We start from the raw sequence: 20,742 nt of genomic DNA on the forward strand, positions 1-20,742 counted from the left end.
CACTGCCTAGAATGGCCTTGTTCAGTAATCGAGTCCATTATCAACTCAAGCAAAGCATCTTAGAAAAAAAACCAACGCGCGCGCACACACACACACACACACACAGAACATAGTAACAATAATCATATAAAACATCATCAAATACACAACATAACATGGATGACCGTCGTACACAGCATCTTCATAGCTGAAGGAGAATTTCTGGTGAACAGGCACCCGAACATCCGAGCTCAGCACCGTGGAGGAAGCGGGATCACACTTGGCACCAGAAGTCATGTGACTCACATCATCAGTTTCGCATACGAAGGGGAAACAAAACAAAACAGAACAGCCCCCCCCCCCCCCCCAAAAAAACAACAAAAAACAAAACCCCAAACACAACAACCTCTGCTGAGGCGGTCTGGCCGGCTGGTCCGAGGTGCACCAGGGCAGGAACACATTTACGAAATCAGAACATTTCAAGTGCTTGAGATGTGAGCGCAGTACTCGTAATGCCAACGTGTATTTCACATTTTCGACCAGTCAAAGGGATACTTCACCTCAACAGAGTACGTTCCCTTTCAAGTACTCACTAACAGCTGTGCCGAGCCCACCGCTGCATGGCTTCCTTGTCGATGCGGAAGGAGCCAGCCACGTATATTTAGCCTGACGCTAACGGCGGTTAGCAGCAGCAAAACTGTCCAACAATGTCAGTTCACACAAGTGCTTGTTTTCTTCATCCGGCCGCGTGCTCAGAATCCACAAACGCTTGGATGTGAACCAGTACTCGCCCTCCAGCCCTGCTTCGTAGTACTGGCCCCTGGAGGCCCCTGGAGGGACCGTAAGTGAGCATCCAACCAGAAGTGTTGTTTATTTTTAGCACCAATGAGCTCACCACTGGGTAAAGAAGGCGCGCTTGCGTCCATAAACTGACATTTTTTGGTGTTTTTGCTGCTGTTGGCCCTCAGCCTCAAGCTAAAGACCACTGGCTGTGATAAACGACGGCAAGATGACCAAACGAGCGCTGCGCTGGAAAGGCCGCTTGTTTTCGGCTCAGACCGACGTGATGGTGGATTACTGAGCATACGGGTGGACAGAGAAGAGCTCGGCTGTTGTTAGCCATCTGTCGCTATACGCTGCACGCTAACCACACGTGGCTGGCTCTTTCTACGGTCTGCGCTCACAAAGACGAGACACGGGAGAGGAAAGAGAAACATTATTTTTAGATATCAAACAGATTTGTGAGGACTTGGAAGGGTACAACTTTTGGGTGAAGTATCGCTTCAAACTACGATATGTTTTTAATCGACTTCATGGCATTATAACATCAACGTTCTTGGTTTTTTTTTTGTTTTTGTTTTTAAACTTCGAGGTCATGTGACCTCAGTGGTTAGGACCCAACTCAACGTGGAGCCTGTTCATTGTCAAAAGAAAGTGGTTCTAGATAAGAGAATTCTGCTAAATAGATCCTATGAGGCTTAAATAAGGCACACGCTAGGCAGTGCAAACACATTCCAACTGCTTCCAGTTCCTCAGCTGGAGTGTCGAGAGGAAAAAAACAACAACAAACATCCGGCAGGCGCCGCATGAGCGCGGGGTAAAACATTCACGCTGAGAAGGTTGTGAGGAGGCTGTTACAAACTAGTCGGGACGTGACAATCAGCTGAGACTGGACGCCAGAGGTGAGAGAGTGAGGTTTGTAGAGCTACACCCCGCTTTAACCGCCGTCATGGAGACGACATCATCTCTTCTCGTCCTGCTGTGCTAACCTCATCACATGTGTGTTTGCACTCTTTGTAAACTATTGTTCTGGGGTGAGGATCCTTGACGGCGGCTCTGATACTGAACTAATCACGGCGGTAAAAATGGCAGAAAAATGAGCCGCATAATAGCATGGAGATAGCTGGCTTATTATGAGGTGTTCCACTCCAGGGCAAGATTGGTTCAGCAACCTCATTCAGTGATTCAGAACATTATCTGTCCTCATCTCCTAGCGTCACTCCGCATTCACACTTCTGCTGGTGAGGATCTGAGTGTGTGTGTGTGTGTGTGTGTGTAGTAGTGGCAGGGGTGTGTGAGTGTGTATGCACGGCCTGCTCACTCAGTCCGTCTGTTGGTTTTGCTAGTCATCCGAGTTAAGAAATAATCCCAAGAGCAGCATGGATAAGAGTTAGAGTAGCACCCGAGTAGCACCAGGGTCGCCCATCACCATAGGTGTGTGTGTAGGTGTGTGTGTGTGTGTGTGTTACTGACACACCTCCAGGGGTTTGGTAGTGTAGAATGGGTTCCTGAGACGATAGCACCATTGAATGTCTCTGTCCTCAACCTCATCCTTGACGTGTTCCCTCCCAGGAGGAAGGGGGTGCTGGATTGTGTTTGAGTGTGTGTGTGTGTGTGTGTGTGTGTGTGTGTGTGTGTGTGTGTGTGTGTGTGTGTGTGTGTGTGTTGAGGGCTGAAGCTCCTTCACGCTCTTCTCGCTCAGTCTGCGTGTGTCATCATGGTCCCGGGGTGTTCAGGATCGAACTGATAAGTATTCTCACCATCTCACAGGAATGTATCAAAATGCTGGATCCTCTCCTCCATCTCCTGCAGCACACACGCACACACACACACACACACACACACACACACACAGAGAAAACTGTTCAATCAAGAATTACTGTGTTCCAATAGTGAAGAAAACAAACAAACAAACAGCGGCAGCCGTGATAAATGATGTCAAATGACGCAAAGCTGTGCTTGAATGAGACGGCGATCTCGCCTCAGCGGGAAAACGGCAGAGTTTGACACGGACTAAACGAGAGAGGAGACGGAGGAAGAGAGATGGATGTCAGCCTGCACCGGTTCATGATTAATGCCCCCGAGACGTTCCACTGGCTGACTCCTCCTCATCCAAACGGCTGAGTCAGTGCCGCAGACGCTGCTAGCAGCTTCCACGGGCAGATGTGAGATCTATCAATTTGACACTAAGGAGTGTTCGTGCGCACGCAAACTTTTGCCTCCTTCATCTTTGGCGTCACACGCGCCGATCAGCATCTATTAACAGACAGAGGTTGTTTCTGTCATCAAGTACAGAGAAAAGAATCTTTTGGGTGCTAAACCTCCTTTAAGTGCCAATTCAAGAGATTTTCATTTCAAAAAGTTTTAAAGACAATGTGACAGCGCCTTGTACACAGGATCAGAATCAACTCGGGACCTGGCGTGACCAGACATCGTTGTTCTCGTGCGTTATGACAAGGTAACAGCAGTCTCGTTAGCGTCACTGTGGTTTCTTCCAGCTAACGTCAGGGCTTCTGAGACTCCCGTTCTGCTTCACGCTGATCTTCACGAATGAAACAAATGAAATGAAAGCCACTTTGGGGGTCCTCATGAGTAAATACAGTCTTCTGCTGTCGCCGTGGTAACTTTTAAAGTCCGAGACAACTTCACACAAACACTTCAAAGTTCACAAGTGTGGTAATCACGGACCTATTTTATGCTGCAGAACAAAATGTTACGGTATCTTTTTCGTGAGCCTGAACCACAGATTTCATTTCAGGCCTTTAAGACGAGGGAACCTCACATTACAAATGATAACTTTCCCAGCTTTAGGACGAAATCCTGCGCTCCTTTGTTCAAATGTACTGGAATCGTCTCCTGGATAATCCAAGTACTGTAACTGGCACAGCCGGAAAGAACAACAACACGGTAATTACGGTAATGCCAGGACTAAAGAGCATCTCTGCCATCACGTGCTAATGGTTAGCCAGCACCGGCTGTGGCTGTCGACACCGGTGGACCCTCCTGGTGAACGCTGGACGTTTAACAAGAGTGGGACCTGTTTCACGGCTGAGACAGGTCAGACACTAACAGCCATTTCAGGCTGAACACGCTGGTTGTCAGCGGCAACAATGGAGGAAAAAAAGGAGAAGCTGTATTTAGTTCCTGCAAACTTCTAACTGCTGCGGCTTCACATTCAACAAAAAAAGAAAAAGAAAAAAAAGACTTAACCGGTGACAGTCAAGGTGGCTTTTATTAAGGGTTAGTCAGAGAATGTGATGTGTCTGTCAGCCAGCTCGGCTCAGAGTGCAGCAAAACAAGTCAAAGGTCACGTTCAGCCTTTTCTTGACAGCGGATCAGTCGGAAATATTGCAGCGAGTAACGGAAGAGGGAGGTGCTGGTAGACGAGGAGCTGCGGGCGACAGGCTGCACACCTCCGACTACTCCGCCGGGGAACAAAGTCCTTCCTCCGTCCCTGCTGATTCAAGGATTCGTGCCACTGCAGCATTAAATCACATCACATTTGCTCACCCTGATGGAAAAAAAGCCCAATTATTGCCTAACATCTCTGCTCGATTGTTCTGGTGCACCTGGAATTCAGGCGACTATGAACCAGCAGGGCCTACAGGTGCTGGCCAAATCCACCAGAACCAAAATCTAATGAATGCTGGATCGGTAGAAAGCGTTTCTACTGGCAAAACAGAAAATAAACCCAGGCGAAGACGAGCAATCAATGAGAAGACAATGGCTCAGCAATTTCGATGATTTTATGAAGAAGCTCGCTAAATTGAAATGATTCTGGTTCCTGGAGTCTCCCTGGATTGGTAAGAGCGTGGCGTGGGGCATCCCGTTATCTACGGCAGTTACTACTTATCTTCACGACGATCGTCTTCGCCCTAAACCTCTTTAGGTTTTACCGTCTGCAGTTTAACCGCGGGAAGTTGGTTTTCTGTGCATTTCTCGCTCTTAATTCCTTCTGGTGGCTGTGGACGCTCCTGATTATTTGCTCAACATCCCTGCGTCTGTTTGCATGCACGCTATTCGTTTGTCTGGAGTTTCACACCAGTTTGCTTGTGTATTTACAACCATGGGCATAACTCTGCCAGCTTCATGCTCGCATGTTGCCTGCTAACACGCGGTGCAGCTCAACTCTAACTCACTGAAGTAGCTGAAGCTGATTAATCCTTCAGGATGTCGCTGGCACTTCCTAACTAGTGGACTGGGTGTGATTTCACAGGCCCCTGCAGCACCGTTTGTGATGTCCTCCAGAGACAAACACCTCGGTTAGGAGCGTCTGAGTGCACGCGGCAGCTACTTTGAAGATCTTGATGGAAGCTCCGTGGAACATCAGTAGATGTTTCATCAGAATCGATCCCAAACAGGAACTGGCATCGACGCCGCGCTGCTTGTCACTCTACCTTCCCTTTCAACACAGTTTACGGCAACAATTAAGCGCTTAGCACTTTGTCACAACCCCCAGCTATCAACACCAGCTCCAGTAAGCCGTGTACCCTGAAGAAGCTGGGAAAAATGACGCTGCCATGAGAATAATACACACTCACTGATTTAGAAATTCCCTGGAAGCACCAGCTCATCAGATGCAGCCCATTTTTAGACAGAGGCCCTGCTCGGAGTCTGTGGCGTCTCTCGGAACACCCACACAGCGCCACACAAATAAGCTCTTTACCACCTTGACACTTGACTGCTTCTCTGTGATTCCATCTGCCTGGAGTTGCCTGAAGGCCTATCACCTTGTCATAGTGAAAACACAGCAGACAATCTAATAAGCCTCCGCAGCACCTTCCCTCTGTATCACTTAACTACTCCATCTCACCAACAGGAAATTAGGCCGCTCGCGCTCCCCCTCGCTCTCTCCAGCATCAGTGGGACTCGACCTGCATGGCAAGAAGGCCCGGCTGCATTGCTCATTAGGTAGCACTTGTTTCCCCACAAGGGCTTTTCTTCAAGGTGGGACCAAGTCCTTGTTGAGCAAGCAAGTCCCAATTAAGTCTTCACAATCAAGTCAAGACTGGGGATTCTCAGCTGCAGACAGGCCAACCTTGAGCAAGTCTGAAACAGGGCTGCACCCAAGGATTACCTCATCGTCACTGTTCACACGACTGATCGATGAATAGTTGAGCCGATAAAATATCAGGAAAACATGAAAAATCTGCGTGGCAGTTACCCAGAGCTCAGGCTACTTTCTTTGTTCATCCACGGTCAGAGACTAATTTATGCGTCCAGCAAATGAGTGACATGACTGAAAAAAAGAAACGCAGACACAAGTAATCATTTATCTGAGACGTCGGTGACACAGTTCCTTTCTGTAAATGAACTGGTTTGTCTCTGTCGCTCCAGCCTGAAACCTTGGGTTCCGAGTCCTTGCGTGTGTTCTTTACAAAAGCGATTTTGCTCTCCTCGGCCCGCAGCTGCTCATTCTTATCAAGCTGCTCTTGAAAAAGCTTCATGCAACATTGATGAGCGAAATCACGCAGACAGTTTCAGTTGGTCACAACCAATGGTGTCCAAACAAGAAAAAAATGAGTACAAACAACAAAGCAGCAGATCATCAAGACCTCGAGAGGTAAAATGTTAAAATTAGTCAAAAGTGAAATTTATATCAGGATTTCACTTCCTCGTACTGATGTTTGATCTCTGATTTGCTTGCTGGGCTCTTGCCTCCATGTTTTCCGTCTGCTGGCATCATGCTGGCTAACCGTCCATGGAGGAAAGCACAAGATGCCAAAGGTGTGAAAGGGAAACTCACACCCATCATCCGACAAGGTCAAGATACGTAATTAATCTGGATTGGTGTTGGTGGTGGCGTGATCCAGTTATGGACGTCGCTTCTCAACTCAATCTCTTCTCTTGCGACTAAAGTTTTTATTCGGATCAGAACCACAACTGCAAAATAAAATCCTGGCCCTGAGGCGAAGGCCCCAAAATAGAGGCAATTCACAGCTGATGCGTCCGCAGATTGCATTTGGTCCCTCAATATTATATACACACACACAATCTGAAATATCTGATGTCATCAGTATGAGATGTTCAACCAATTTCTCACTAAAGCATAAATTATGTTGCTGTACCCAGCCTCTCTGAACCCGTCCTCTCTATTTTCACCTCGGTTTCTGATTTCCTCCATTTCCGGGAATAAATTGTCAACAACCCCCGGGGAAAAAACAAGATCCGCTGTGGTGTGTATGTGTCAGTTAGGAAAGCAAAAACAAAAGAATTGTAATTTTCTTTTTTTCCAGGAAAGGAAACTGTGGGAGTTGTGAGAAAACAACCTTGTGTTGTGTCGAGATGAGAGTGTTGTTCCGCAAACGACTGACATCGAGATCTGCAGCGATGAAAGCCGGGCTGCCTCGGATTCTGAGCTTCGGAGCCGTTTCCAGTGGAGAAAGTCATTTCTCTACTTGCGACGATTCAACATTTGAACAAAATGTCTAACGAGAAATAAAGATCCAGCCTTGCATCCCAGCCAGGTGTTCATTGCCAATCACGTAAAAAGGCTGGAGATGTTGAGAGTGAGGCTGAAAATCCTCCTCGTGATCCCTACTGGGGAGGCGATCATGAGCTGGAACCGTCGCAGGACCGCTCACCACCAGCAAGCAGGCTCCCGCAGAGGCCTCGTGACTGTGGGATGTCAACAAAAACAGGTTTATGATCCACCTGCACTGTGACACGGCGGTGTCTGATTGGTGGTGTGTGCAGTTACCATGACAATGTTCAGTCCTTGTCGTCCGCCATTTTGAGTTTCAGGCGTCCCCCACAACTATTTAAGGGGCACCTGCCAACAGAGAGATGATTTCCCTTTTTTGACTACAAGTTCATATTTTATTATATATTCACTGACATTAGTGACGAGCTAGCACGCAGTTGAGCTGCACAACTATTCAACATCACAATATGGCCTACGGCAGGATTAAGATCACGAGAGGGCGCAATGTTTGTTTGCCAATAATGTGTCAAAAATGATTTAAAAAAAACTGGATTTTGTTTTTTGTTTTTCAGAATCCCGCAGCGCTTGCTAGCAACAACAGATGAAGATCCTTAACTCTCACGATGGTTATGTTCACTGCCTTTCCCACCATTTCCTTGTTATCTTGTTGCAAATGAAATATCATCCAGCCGGGATTCATCTGCAGAATATTTAATGGCCTTCGGGCAGCAATCTTCTGTTGCAAACACAGAACTAACCAACTCTCTTGGCAGCGCACAGATCAAGGTTAAAGGTCAAAGGCTGTCACAAAGTCTTTAATTGCTGTCTAAGACACTGGCAAAGTGTAACGCTAGGCCGTGAGCAATATGATTGCCAATTTGTAGATGGCAGGATAGTTGGCGTGTAACTGTGTACAGTGCAGACATGGTCCCTCTGGCTGCAGCTAGACGCAGGGTGCAGTCCACTCCATCTGCTGAAAGGTCAGCTCTTCTGGAGACGAGCCATACCCAGAGGAGGACGGGGGGAGTAAAGGAGACAAATGCATGGACATGCTCCATTTCACTCAGCTCTACAGCGTCCACATAAACAACGCGCACTGAAACACAGTGCAATATTAAGTGGAAACTTCTGAAACGGAGTATCAATAGTACATTTGTATATACCTGAGTGTGTGTGTGTGTTTCAACACAGAGACAGTGAGTGGAGATGTGTGTTGGAAACACACGCAAACACAAAAGGTGCCAAACGAGCTGACATTTCTGCTCTTGAAACATCAATTTAGGCTGGCGATATGAAAGGAACGTGCACCCAGCCTCCCTCACCCAGCCGGCACGTCGACAGGCAGCACCACCTGGCTGACTGCTCTCTCCTTCTCCCTCCCTCTCTCTCATCCTGACAGCCAGCTTGTGCTACCAGCACCAGGACACTGCCAGACCTGGCCCACTGTCTGCACTGACATCCTAACAGCAGCAGCGGCGGCGGCGGCAGCAGCACATGACCAGATGGGGTTCTGGGAAAACAAGCTGCAAGCTTTTTCTGAGTAGACCACTGGTGAGACAGATTAAATGTGGGGGAAAATAAGCTCAAATCGAGGCTGTTGCTGTGACTTCTTTTGCTTTTGTGGTGGTATTTTAGGATTAAAAACAACTGTAGACAGAGCTAAAAAAAAAAAAAAAAACAAAACGAGTGAAAGCCATGTTTAAGGGAACCCACTCGCTACTCAGATCTGACACAGCTTTTACAATTGATTGTCATTTAAGATTTTAATTCTGCCTGCTAGAGAAGAGAAGCCCATCCACAGATTGATTCTGTGGATGTACAATAAGAAGCGCTTAATTCAAGATTCCATTCTCAATGTTTAACAATGTTCATTTTACCATGCAGTAAATTATGATGGAAAAAACTGACTTCAGAACCGGATAATAACGTATTTATTCTCTTGATAAAACTAGGCATTGTTTTTAAAGTGGCCACAGCAAAACCTACGACAGCCAATTGTCTATATCCGCTCAAAAATGTCTCACTGGAAACAAGCTTACGTGAACAACTCCTGCCTGTTACGGGATTTTGAGATTTTATTGCTTGTTTTGAGGGTTTTAAATGGGAAGGCTCTACTTTGAGCTTCTGCATCACCAGCTGGAGCACTCAGGTCAACCAACTACATGCTCTTAGTATCCTCAAGATCGAGACACAGACATAGAGGCGCCCTGAGCCTCTGGAAAAGCCTTTTAATAGAGAAACTGCGATTACCCGAAGACTCGCTGTTTTTCACGTTTGACTTGAGTAGAGCTCAATACCTTGAAATCTTTCATCGTGCTATTCATTATTAATTTTATTGTTCTGTGTTCAGCCAGCTTTTGTTTTTGCTTGTTCATAGCAATTCTCTGTGGACACAGTTTTTCTAAGTGTTTCAGCTTGTTGTACGAGTGGTTTGGATTTAAACCTGCAAAGCCTTTATTGCATTCACAGTAAGGAGCATCGTGCTGTCATCCACTTGAGAAAAAAACGTCAACCTTCATTTCTCGTCACGGTTCTTATTCCCCGCAGCCTACGTTGCTCCGTTTACACCAGCAGCAATAATCTCGCCATTGACCTCTCTCCAGATAAGACTGTACTTCAATTGAGATGTTCACTCGAGTTTCCTTCCAAAACAGTCCAACACTAAGTTTACATGCTACAGAACAAAATCTGACAGGTGACAAACACACTTGTTCACTTTCACCAGGGCTAACCACTCTGAATGTGTGTGTGCGTGTGTGTGTGTGTGTGAGAGAGAGAGAGAGAGAGAGAGGGTCAGAGAGAGAGAGAGAGAATGGGACCTGAACCCCAACCTGGGTGACCCTCTCACAGCAAAGGACAGAGGGCGACACCATAACTCTGAGCAGGACTTTGTTTCTGTTCATTCATTCATTCATGAGTGAAATACACCAAAGTTTTTCTGATTTGCACCCCCGTTTTAAGAGTTGATTCAGTTTTTATTGATTAATTCCAAAATATGATGTTTTCAGCTGCACCGATACAACTGGGCCCTTTACGAAAGTGAACCTTGACGACAACCAGCAGTTTTACCTTTCGCTACGTTCAAGTCCCATAGAGCAGCGGAGGAGTATCTGAGCCTGGAGGTCTCTTCTAAATTGCATACCAATAGCATGTTTTTAGAGTCTTTATGCTACTCAAAGCACTTTACAGTATTGCCTCTCACTCGTCCTCACACCTGCACTAAGAGCTGCCCACTTGTGATGGGATCACTCAGGATGCATGCTAATAGCAGGTCTGAATAGGGACTTGGATGTTCCAATAGTCTCTGAACCCTGCAACTCCAGCTGCATAGATGCCAGGAAGAAGACAGTCCTTCTCCTCCTCCTCTCCCTGTAGCTCTACTTTCCAATATGATACAACTATTTGATCAAGTTTCTTTTCACTGGTATATCTTCCTTCCTTTGTGAACTTTCCCTTAAACTTTGTGCGTGGTCATTGGGAACTGCTATTTATTGCCCAGACAACGAGACATTGCGAGACATCTGAATGAGCAAACATGAACCCTCTAAACCTGGTTAGCTAGCAACAGGAGGCCGGAACCGCATAGCAACGTCTGATGTTCATAAGTCTGGTTACTTTCTCCCACCATGGAGGGAGCACAGCGTTGTTTTTGTCTGTCAGTAGGAAACCTCTGAAAGTTGTGAATGAATTTTACTGATATTTGGTAGGACGTCGGTCTCCACCATGAATCCAAAGCCACTGCTAATCACAGCCTGGCTGAATATAATTTTCCTAGGAACGATATTAGTTGAAGGCCAACTGTGTGTCAGAACAGCATTTTGAACCAAATATAGTGGTCCTGCAGAGAAGACCTGTCTACATGTCAAATTCTACAGACTGAAAAAGAAACCACAAACATCTTTTTTGATAGATTATAACGACGTAAAGAATTAACATTCCCTCTAATCTCGGCAAAGCAACACATCACGCTATTAGATTTTTTTTCCCGACTGTACAGCCCGAGTTGGATGATAGAATTAATTTTGACAAGCAATTGATAAAAAGTCGGAACTGATCAGGAACCAGACATGATGACGTCATACTGCCTCTGCAGAGTTTCGTGCTCTCTGAGTTCTCTCTGGTTTATATTATTCTCAAAAAAACAACAACGTATAATTTAAACTGATAATTCCTAAGCTGAATAACATTTGGTCAAATAACTTGTCTATTGATCGATCTGTGGCAATATTCATTTTAATGGACATCATATGAATCAATTGTTAACACGTTTCTCTGCAATTTCAATCCGACCAGATTGTTAGTGACGACAGCTGAGGAGACTTTAGAAAGCACTGAGCGACTGACCTCCAGTAGCTGGGTCTTGTCGTACTCTCTGCGGTGCTGGAAGATACACTGGCTGAGAAGCGAGTAGAGTCTCTCCAGCTGCTCCACGCCGTAGCCCTCCGTCTTCTTCACCACCGTATCCAGGAGAGCCTGAGGGGAACAATGCACAACAAACTTCTTCAAGACACTTTCCAAACACCATCGCTAACGTCTACAAACGTGTGTACGAGTCAGGATACCGGAACAAACTGAGTGCTGAATAACCGCTCACACGAGCAAAGCGCGGATGTTGGTGCATTAGTGATGCAGCATTTGGAGGTCAGCTGTACTCAAACGCAATGGAGATCAGAGTGACAGTTAATTAAGGCTAATCATAATTAGAACCAAGTTTACATTTCACTGCTTCTTTAATTAAAAAATTCTGGACAGACAAAGACCCTTTTAATTGACCCGTTCCTCACATTTTGCCCAAGCCAGTGACTCTGTGTGTGTGTGTGTGTGTGTGTGCGCGCGCGTGTGTGTGTAAACACAAAGCTCATCAGAATGCATGGGCTCAGACAGCAAAGGCACAATAATTAAAGTTACCATCAGAAGCAAAAGGCAAACAGAGAAACCTCTATAGTGACAAAGTGGTGCATGCGTGCGTGCATGCATGTGTGTGTGTATGTGTGTGTATGAGTGTGTGAGGCAGACAGTGACCATGTGTTGAACACATAAAAGTGAGGCAATGTCAAGATGAATAAGATGCCAGTGTTTGTTAAAGCTTCTCATCTGCCAACGTCAGAGATGATTACACTGAGCAAAAGAGAAATTACAGAAGCAAAGAGGGAGGCATTGTAATAATCAGTGCGCTCCATCTGACTATGACTTCTTCTTAAATGACAGAACAGTTATGTTCTAGCTGAAGATTAAGGAAACTTATTCCCAAGATGGCCCTCACTCGCAACCAAAAAGCCTCACCTACAGAGCAGTAATTTGCTTTGTAATGATGTTTTTATCTGAAACATAAACCAGTCAATTCCATCATGAGCTGTCATTTCCCTAAAGCTCCTGAAGAGCTCTCTCACACACACACACACACACACACACACACACACACACACACACACACATTAAAGCACAACGTGATTTCTGGCATGATTCAGATTGCAGAAGGCATTATAATTACCACATTGAATTTCATAAAATTCCACCTACTCCGTCTGCCTCGTCCAAACAATCCAGAATGAAAAAATGTGTTTCATCTTATAAATTAAACATACAGTAACTACGAAGTCACTGTCAGTGTTTTGTTCACCGACAGCTGAGAGTTTCAACGTCATCCCTGGAAAAACTCTGGAGATCATCCAAAAAACAACCAAAACTCTGGAGCAGATGAAAACAAAAACAGCAAAAAGAGGCTTTGACCTTTGGCTATGAAAAATGACTTTGCCCGACTGCTCATTAGACTAAAAAAAAACAAAAACCTGTGAACAGATATGGCGTCACATCTGGCCTCAAGTCAAGGGAGAAGAACCTGCTTGCATCGAGTCTACATGTAGCGACGGAACAATTGAGGGCAGGCGGAAGTTTTTCTCCTGCAGGCCTGGGGGAGGGGGGTCGCCTAACTGGGAGGGTGCAAAGACAATGAATTGATCCTCATCATCTGAAAAACACAAGATGATCGCAGACTTCAGAAGAACACGTCACACTCTGCTGACACAGAGGTGGTGGAAAATACAACAACAACAAAAACACGTCAAATTGTCCAAACAGCTAACATGGACCTGCAACTCCTCACTGCTGGTTAAAAAGACTCTCCTTTATCGGAAAACTGATAAAACTCACTCGGACACTGCCCAGAGCCGGGCTGGAACGCAGCTGCCTCGACTGTGCCAGCAGACTCAGACGCCGCACGCCCTGGCCACTCCCTGTTTGACCTGCTGCCGTCTGGTTTAGGACAATAAACACCAGAACAGACCGAGTGAGCAACAGCTCCTACCCCAGAGGTGCAGCCTCCATCGGACCTCTCCCAACGACTAGCGAGAGGAACTGTGAGTGCTCGCAACACACACACGATCCTGGCGCTACTTTTACCAATTCATTTACCTGCGTCTACTTAATTACCCGCACCTGTACCTGTTTGTAATACCACGTGAGTCATCCTGATCAGATCAGAAATCTGCTATCGGGTACAAGACAATCCATTTACCCACGAAAATGCTGACAGTGAAAATAACAGGTAACCGGGGATTCGCAGCTCTTCAGAGGACTTTAATGAGTGTTTTTTTTTTCTTCTTCTTCTTCTCTTGTTCGTGCAAAACGAAAATTTCGGATCAAAGTTTTCCAGGATAAGGCAATGCGAGAGATGAGGAAAACGTATCGAATCTTTCATTTTCCCCCGTTTCCAAGCCGCCGCTCCCACTTGGTTCTCACCCCACTGAACTCAATAGCCTGGAAACATGAGTTTAAGTAGATAATAAGTTTTAGATATTCACACTTCCATTACTTAATCTGACACTGTAGGAGGATTCACCACAAAAATGACTTTGACATAAAAAATTCCACCTTGCCAATCCAATAACTTTAAGTCCCTTGTCAAATAAAAGGTGCCCATAGAAGCCAAGAACTCCAAGAACTTATCTAATATTCAGTATTCATGCAAAATGATAATGATCACCAGAACTCCTCTCCACTGCTCTGTACTCTGCATATTTTATTAGTTTCTTTGGGTGCTTTTTATACAGTGCCTCTTACTGGTCTGACATCAAGGGAGTTCTCAGGTTTCAGCAATAATAATTCATAAGGCAGGACCGAACGGTGCACATCACAGCGAGATGCCAATTCAAAAAAAAAAAAAGAAAAAAAGAAGCATAACAGCTTTAATTGCCATCATTATAAACCATCGCAAATGTAGGAAATAATGTGAGACTCTTCTCCAACCTTCCTTTCATCTAAACGCATTTCTTTCTATTTTTCATTATGTCTTCCATCTTGTTTTAAGTGCTTTTTGCTGCACCTCCTCTCCTCTATAGAGCATCTTCTCACCCCCTTGCATATTTCAATGAATAATACAGGCTCTCCTTACCTCTTCTTCAACCCAATTTTTTCCTTCCTTTGCTACCAATTATTTATCTTTTCATTCCTGCCATTCTATCCCTGTCACCCCCTTCTCCTCACCCCCTTAATTTATTCTCCCCTTACTGTTAGCCTGCTGATTGCGGCGATGTACTCGCAAGCCTTCGCCGGCTTGATCAGGAGGTCTGTGACAGTGTGGGGTAAATGGTGTGAGCGTGTCTTACACAGGCTCTGTGTTTGAGTGAGCTCACTGAACACAAAAGGGCAGTAATCCCATGCGTTAAAGACCGCTACTGACATGGACCATTTAACCTCACCCCCTCTAAACTCCCTGCTCCATTTCCCTCTCCCCATCTTCACTCGCATTCCTTTTCTTACCCACATCTTCATCTGCCCACATGCTTCTTAAGACCTCGGATGGAGCCGCGAGGGTCCGGGATGATCGTGGCTTTAGCTAACAACGGGGAATAATTGAATAAGCACTGATATTAAAGTCCACAACTCTACTTGAGAAAGATGATCCGATCATAAAGAGGGATTTCTTTGTACCACGGAAGCAATGTGTTTTGATGGTCTGTAACCAGTCGGGGACAAATTTAGTAAGATGATAATTAATGACGATGAAATCGATAGACTAATTAGCTGCGTCAAAACAGCTGCCGTGAGAAGGGCCCATTGTCTCGGAAAACATGGCCTCGTATTCCATCATAATCAGTTAAACTTACTCTTAAAAGGAATTCAAGTTTGTTTTTTGTTTTTGTTGGGAAAAAAAATTCTTTCATGGGATTTCTAATGAAATTGAAAATAATGTAAAAATGGAAATGTGTGCAAATCCACCCATCAACTGCGTGTGTAGATTCTCCATTCAATCGCCCCCGCCACCCCAAACATGTCCGATCATCAATTTATACTGCATGATAACAGTCGATGTTGATACCGTGGTTTAATGGCACAACGCAGCAGCGCCATCAGGTCGCTGGGTTCAGTGTTGCGTGCTCCCTGGTATTAGCCCCTGAACTGTGGACCAAATAAAATGTAGATTCCAATCCTATCGACTCCGGTGTGCACGCATGCATGGCATTACAGCCATATTCCTCTCTACCTTCCAGGCAAGAACATGATTATTGAGAGGCAATAAAAAAGACTGTTGTCAGAAGGGCAGTGTGAGGAGTCTGATACGTGATTCTCACATTTTTACATATTCCTAGAAATTAATGCACATATCAATTTCTGTGTGTTTAACACCGTTTCATGGGAGGATATACTAACTCCATCCGAAGTTAACTTCTACATCTCTGCAGCACAGTGCAGGTGGAGGGCGAGGACAAGACTCTTACTTTGAAAGCCTGAAAATTGGAATCCACAGAGAGGAGATGCACAAAAATGATGCTGTGTGCAGAATCGCCATCTTTCCTCTGTAAAAATTTAACACACACACACACACACACACACACACACACACACACACACACGCAGGTTACTGGGCCATCACAGAGGTCCTCCTCTATATGGCTCCATGTATGTGTGGGATTTTGCATGAAAAGCCTTTTTTCAGCACTGAGCAGGAGAGAAGGGATACCAGGCTGGGGGGGGGGGGGGGGAGACAAGGATTTGAAGCCTGATATTCAGCGTCATCAGGGACACTATTAAGCCTCCAATATCTGCCTCTAAGAGAACAATTCAATCCCTTCTTCCCATTTCAACTTTTTTTTTTCCATCTCCAACTCTAGAAAGAACAATAAATTATAAATGATTCTGGTTTGCTTGTTACCATGAAAGCCATCAACAGCTTAAGTAAGGGCAGATGTGGCACTAGAAAAAAAAAGTGGGCAGAGGCCAACACTGCAGCTCACAGGGTACCATTTTCACACAGGTAATGTAATATAGATAGTGTTGTAAGGGTCAGGGACAATCATGACAAATCATATTACCGCGGCCTCAGCACATTAAAATGAAATGGTCCTGCCTTTAGCTGGGCCTATAAAACCCTGCTGGGATTGACAACTCATCTTAAATATGCAATGGCTGGCTTCACTTCTAACATCAAATCGCTGGAAAATCCCCGGACGGTTGAGAGCTGTGAATTATCTGCATTTCAGTAGGGAGGAGGAAAGGGTGCCATGTTGTTCAAGGCCTTTGTGCCAGATCTGCACAAGCTTCATCATTTAGTAAAATCATAAGAACCCACTGATTCATCAAAGATGAGGTCATGCAGGGAAAAGCACAAATGTACAAGTGAAATATATCCAAATCACTCTATAAGAGCGCTGAATCACAAGTGCCCAGAGAGAACGTTCCCTTTTTAACGATCATGAACGTCTTTGCAAGACATTTAACAATATGTTATATAAACAACAATACTCACATTATCTCTCTCTCCATCCATTCCGCCATCCTGACAGTATGCACCTGGTTGACAAGATTATTTTTATGTTGCTATAGTTTGGGTCAAATCCGATCCTCAATTTAGAGATGCGGCACTGTCATACAGGAGAGTAATTATTGTCACTCAATTCTCACCACTCCCTCACCACCTGCCAGCATTCGTGAGATCTCTTTCTCTGGTTAAAAATTCAGGGGTTTTGTTCGAAATTCCACAAGTCGAAGGGGCAGCGTAGAGGTGCCGGTTAACTACGAAAGAAACAGCGGCCAAGAAAGACTGCCAGCTACAACTGGAGCCCAGGTAAGAATGATCAACTATCAGGTGAAAAACAAAAATCATTTTGAGAAAAGAATTCTATACAAATAAGTTAATATAAGTAACATTAAGTCAGCTACAGGAGCATATTTCAAAATTTTAGAGATGAGAGTCAATAGGGTATCACTGGCTATCACTGGCTAATAAAAGAGGAGAAACGCCAGCACTGATTCAACACAAATAATCCAGACAGGAAATACCGGATGCTGAAATGCAGTGGACAACAGAGACAAAGTACATTCACTTGAGTACTGCACTGACGTAGGGTACTGTATCCGTACTTCATTGAAGTGTTTCATCGGAAACTTATGACCGTCACGCCACCACATTTCTGTGCAGGGCGTCGATACTCGTTAAAGCTGTGCATTTGCAAATGTGATTGGCATGTTGTGTTCCTCACTGCAGAAAATTAAAAACTCAATACTGGCTCGGAGCTGGACTGGATTTAAAAGTGGAAATACTGTACTGCATCCAGTTCTGTCGCAACAAGCCTGACAGACGTCTCCTTTCAAATCACGCCAACAGTAATAATGGCGACGGCAGATAATTATGATTAAGAGCCGAAGCAGCCGTGCCCTTATCTCGAGTCAAAGTTTGAGTTTTCAAAGTTTAAAAATGATTAAACGTTTCAAATGTTTACCGTAGACAAACACAGGCACTATCCAGCCTGAAAGCGTACGCTGCACAATGAGCTACAATTCTGTAAAAGGAATGTGGGGGGGGGGGGGGGGGGGGGGAAGCGTAATACATTGATATTAAAAGATAATGTACTCTGAAGGTACTTTAAGAAGTAAAAACAACTCCACCAGCAGTAGTTTCGATCAAGTACTGGGGTTGTGTACTTTGTCCACCTTCGCTGAAGCGATGTTAAGACAGATGCCACAGTAAACCACAGCTTTAGGATAAGAGTAGGAGATGAAATGTTGAGAAATGCTGGTTAAAGGGTTAAACTCCAGGGATATCAAGGTTAATCAATGCAGAGACAGAAGGATGTAAAACACTGAAATCTGCTGACTGGGCGAAAAGCATCGGCGCGTCAGTTATGCAATATGAGAATATGTTATTGCAATAAACAGATGTATGCAGCCTGCCAAAATGGATGCATCTCAATAATGTTTGGAGCTGTAAAGTAGAGCTCTGCCTAATGTCTCTGTCTTATCACTGTTTAATGGCAAAGTCACTTTACATCAAGAGGTTCTGAGCAGGTGGGTAACAAGGGCTGCCATATTCATTGTGAGCATTCATTCATTCATTATCCATAGCGCTTCTCCTTACTACTACTGATGAAGAGTTTATTACATATACATACTGCCACTGTTTTCACACACAGGCTGAAAAGAAAGTACTCCACGTGCTATCTACCCTCACTGGGAGAGACAAACGCTGGTCCCGTACCGCCATTACGCTGTTCTCGTTTGAACAGACATGTGGCATGGCAACTTTGCCAGTAAGTACTAAAAATGAATGACAAACTGAAATGGGGCCATTTCTGTTGACAGGCTTCTCTAAAACAGGAAATCCTGACATGCTGTAATAGCCAAGCATCAAGCCAAAGGACTTCATTCTGTTCCAACAGCTCGGAAAACTAGCGCTCTCTGGGCAGCTGCTAAAGAAAACAGCAGAGCAGACGATAATCGGTGCGTTCTTGGTGAAATGGAGGAGGGAAAAAATTACTGGGCCAGATTGGATTTCTTGTTGCTAAATTCTCATCTGCAACTGTCAACACCACTTCTTCCAGTCCATCTGTAGACAAGTGTCTGATTATTGAAGAAAGAACACAGCTGAGAACTAGACAGGATTTTTTTATTTATTTATTTTTTTTAGAAGTGAGAAAAATACCCCTAAGGACCTATTTATTCATGCTGAGGAATTAATTTTGTTCCAGACAGCATCAAGCGTCATTGCAGTGAAACTAACAATAACAGAAGTCGATTTTTCTTTAATCTAAGTGAATGAGAGCTAATAAGTGTGCTACGCCTCTGAAAGGGGTATGCAAATACCAAATTAATACCATCTCTGTCCTGCAGGCCTGTGAACAAATCCGTTACTTTCTCATGATATTTAATTCCTGAGAGATTTCAGAGCCTCTTCCATCAAGTCAAGTCAGAAATAATGAGCCCACAACAATCAATGAATATGACGGAAGAAAGACAGAAGGAACGGTGCACCATTCACTACCTAATACACATCAGGCAGCATGCCAACCCCAGCCCTGCCAGCAAATATCTGCTTAAATGGTGACTCTCATCCTGCACACCGGAAATTCAATTTGTTCCGTAAGCCAGGGATGAAAAAGCAATTATTCACAGTCTCCTCTTTTCACGATCTGTTTCTTTAAGATATCAGCCTTCTTCCTATCCCCACCCCCACAGCGCACCCGGCTCTCCCCCGAAACCTCCAGATTAGTGCTGCGTGTGGCTGTTCATGGGGGCAGCCAGTTGAAGCACTAAGATCCATCCAGCTAAAAAGCCTGTCAATCAGTTTGAATGATGGAGTCAGCAAGTGTAAGACACGATACACATTCCGCTGTCCCCATCATCCATATGGGACCAGGGTAAAAGCCACTCGATAATGGCTTGATAGCTCTATATCACAAGGAGGAAAAGAAGTAAGCGCGTGTCAGAAGAAAACTTCTTTTACACCAATTACACCATCTGACGCCACCCCCCTGGATGCTGTCAGGAGAGCCCACTGAGCCAAGGCGGCACCAACTTACACTCGGGGAATTAGGTGGGACCCTAGCGTGACTGTGCAACCACAGAGCTAATTCACATGTTCTGTTACTTGAACACATCCCGGGACAAATTGGTGGATGTAGTGGGGCAGAGACGAGCTCATGTTTGAGTCATAACCTTGTTTCCTCTTTGAAAGTACTGCAGGAGCAACACCTGTTGATTAAGATGTTAAATTGAGCCGCCACTGTAATTGGCTCCCTTCCTGCATGGGCAGTAGGGGTAGCTGAAAGATGAAGAGAGAGTGGCATAACCAAAGGGCGAACAAAAAAGGCGAGATAAGCCTCAGAAGTTATCCATCTGAGAAGGACAATGTGACACAATCAGCTCCAGAACAGACCTATGGATGTAGAGGAAGCTTAAGCTTGGTCACCCATGAATGCGTTTGCACATCCAACATAACTTAGATCCCAGTCCAAAAAAAAAAAAAAAAAAAAACTTCAATGTCTCTGCTGGATGCAAGGCCTCATTCAAGTAATGCTGTACTTCTACAGATACTAGCAGGAATGGGTAGGCAGCAGGCCTGTCAGAGTACGAGTGCTATTTCTGGCTTAATTCCGACAGAAATATAAACTGGTGTGTGCTAAAAAGGTCCCACAGCCCATAGGAACCAATACTGAGTCATGATTCCTAAACTGGAGTATCCAGAGTTACCACGGTTAAGTCAGATACGTATCATCCTCTGTTTTGTGTTTTCTTTTTTTGTTTGTTTACAGTCTGTGGAGACCCGCCCCTTCTCCTCTGATTGG

At 44.9% G+C, this 20,742-nt stretch overlaps 1 protein-coding gene across 1 annotated transcript in view; it reads right to left on the minus strand.

Annotated features, from left to right (window-relative positions):
- Positions 1-338: 338 nt before the first annotated feature.
- Positions 339-20,742, minus strand: part of atad2b (ATPase family AAA domain containing 2B) — a 73,681-nt gene continuing 53,277 nt past the window's right edge. Inside the window, exons 27-28 of the mRNA XM_086188621.1 lie at positions 11,528-11,656; positions 339-2,565 (exon numbers count right to left, since the gene is read on the minus strand). Coding sequence (XP_086044747.1) covers positions 2,524-2,565; positions 11,528-11,656 — 171 coding nt within the window. The 3' untranslated portion in view covers positions 339-2,523. The remainder of the gene's footprint in view (positions 2,566-11,527; positions 11,657-20,742) is intronic.

Source organism: Aulostomus chinensis, chromosome 20 (assembly GCF_037954235.1).
Source record: "Aulostomus chinensis isolate RoL2024-O1b breed Wild chromosome 20, RoL_Achi_v1.0, whole genome shotgun sequence".
NCBI lineage: Eukaryota > Metazoa > Chordata > Actinopteri > Syngnathiformes > Aulostomidae > Aulostomus > Aulostomus chinensis.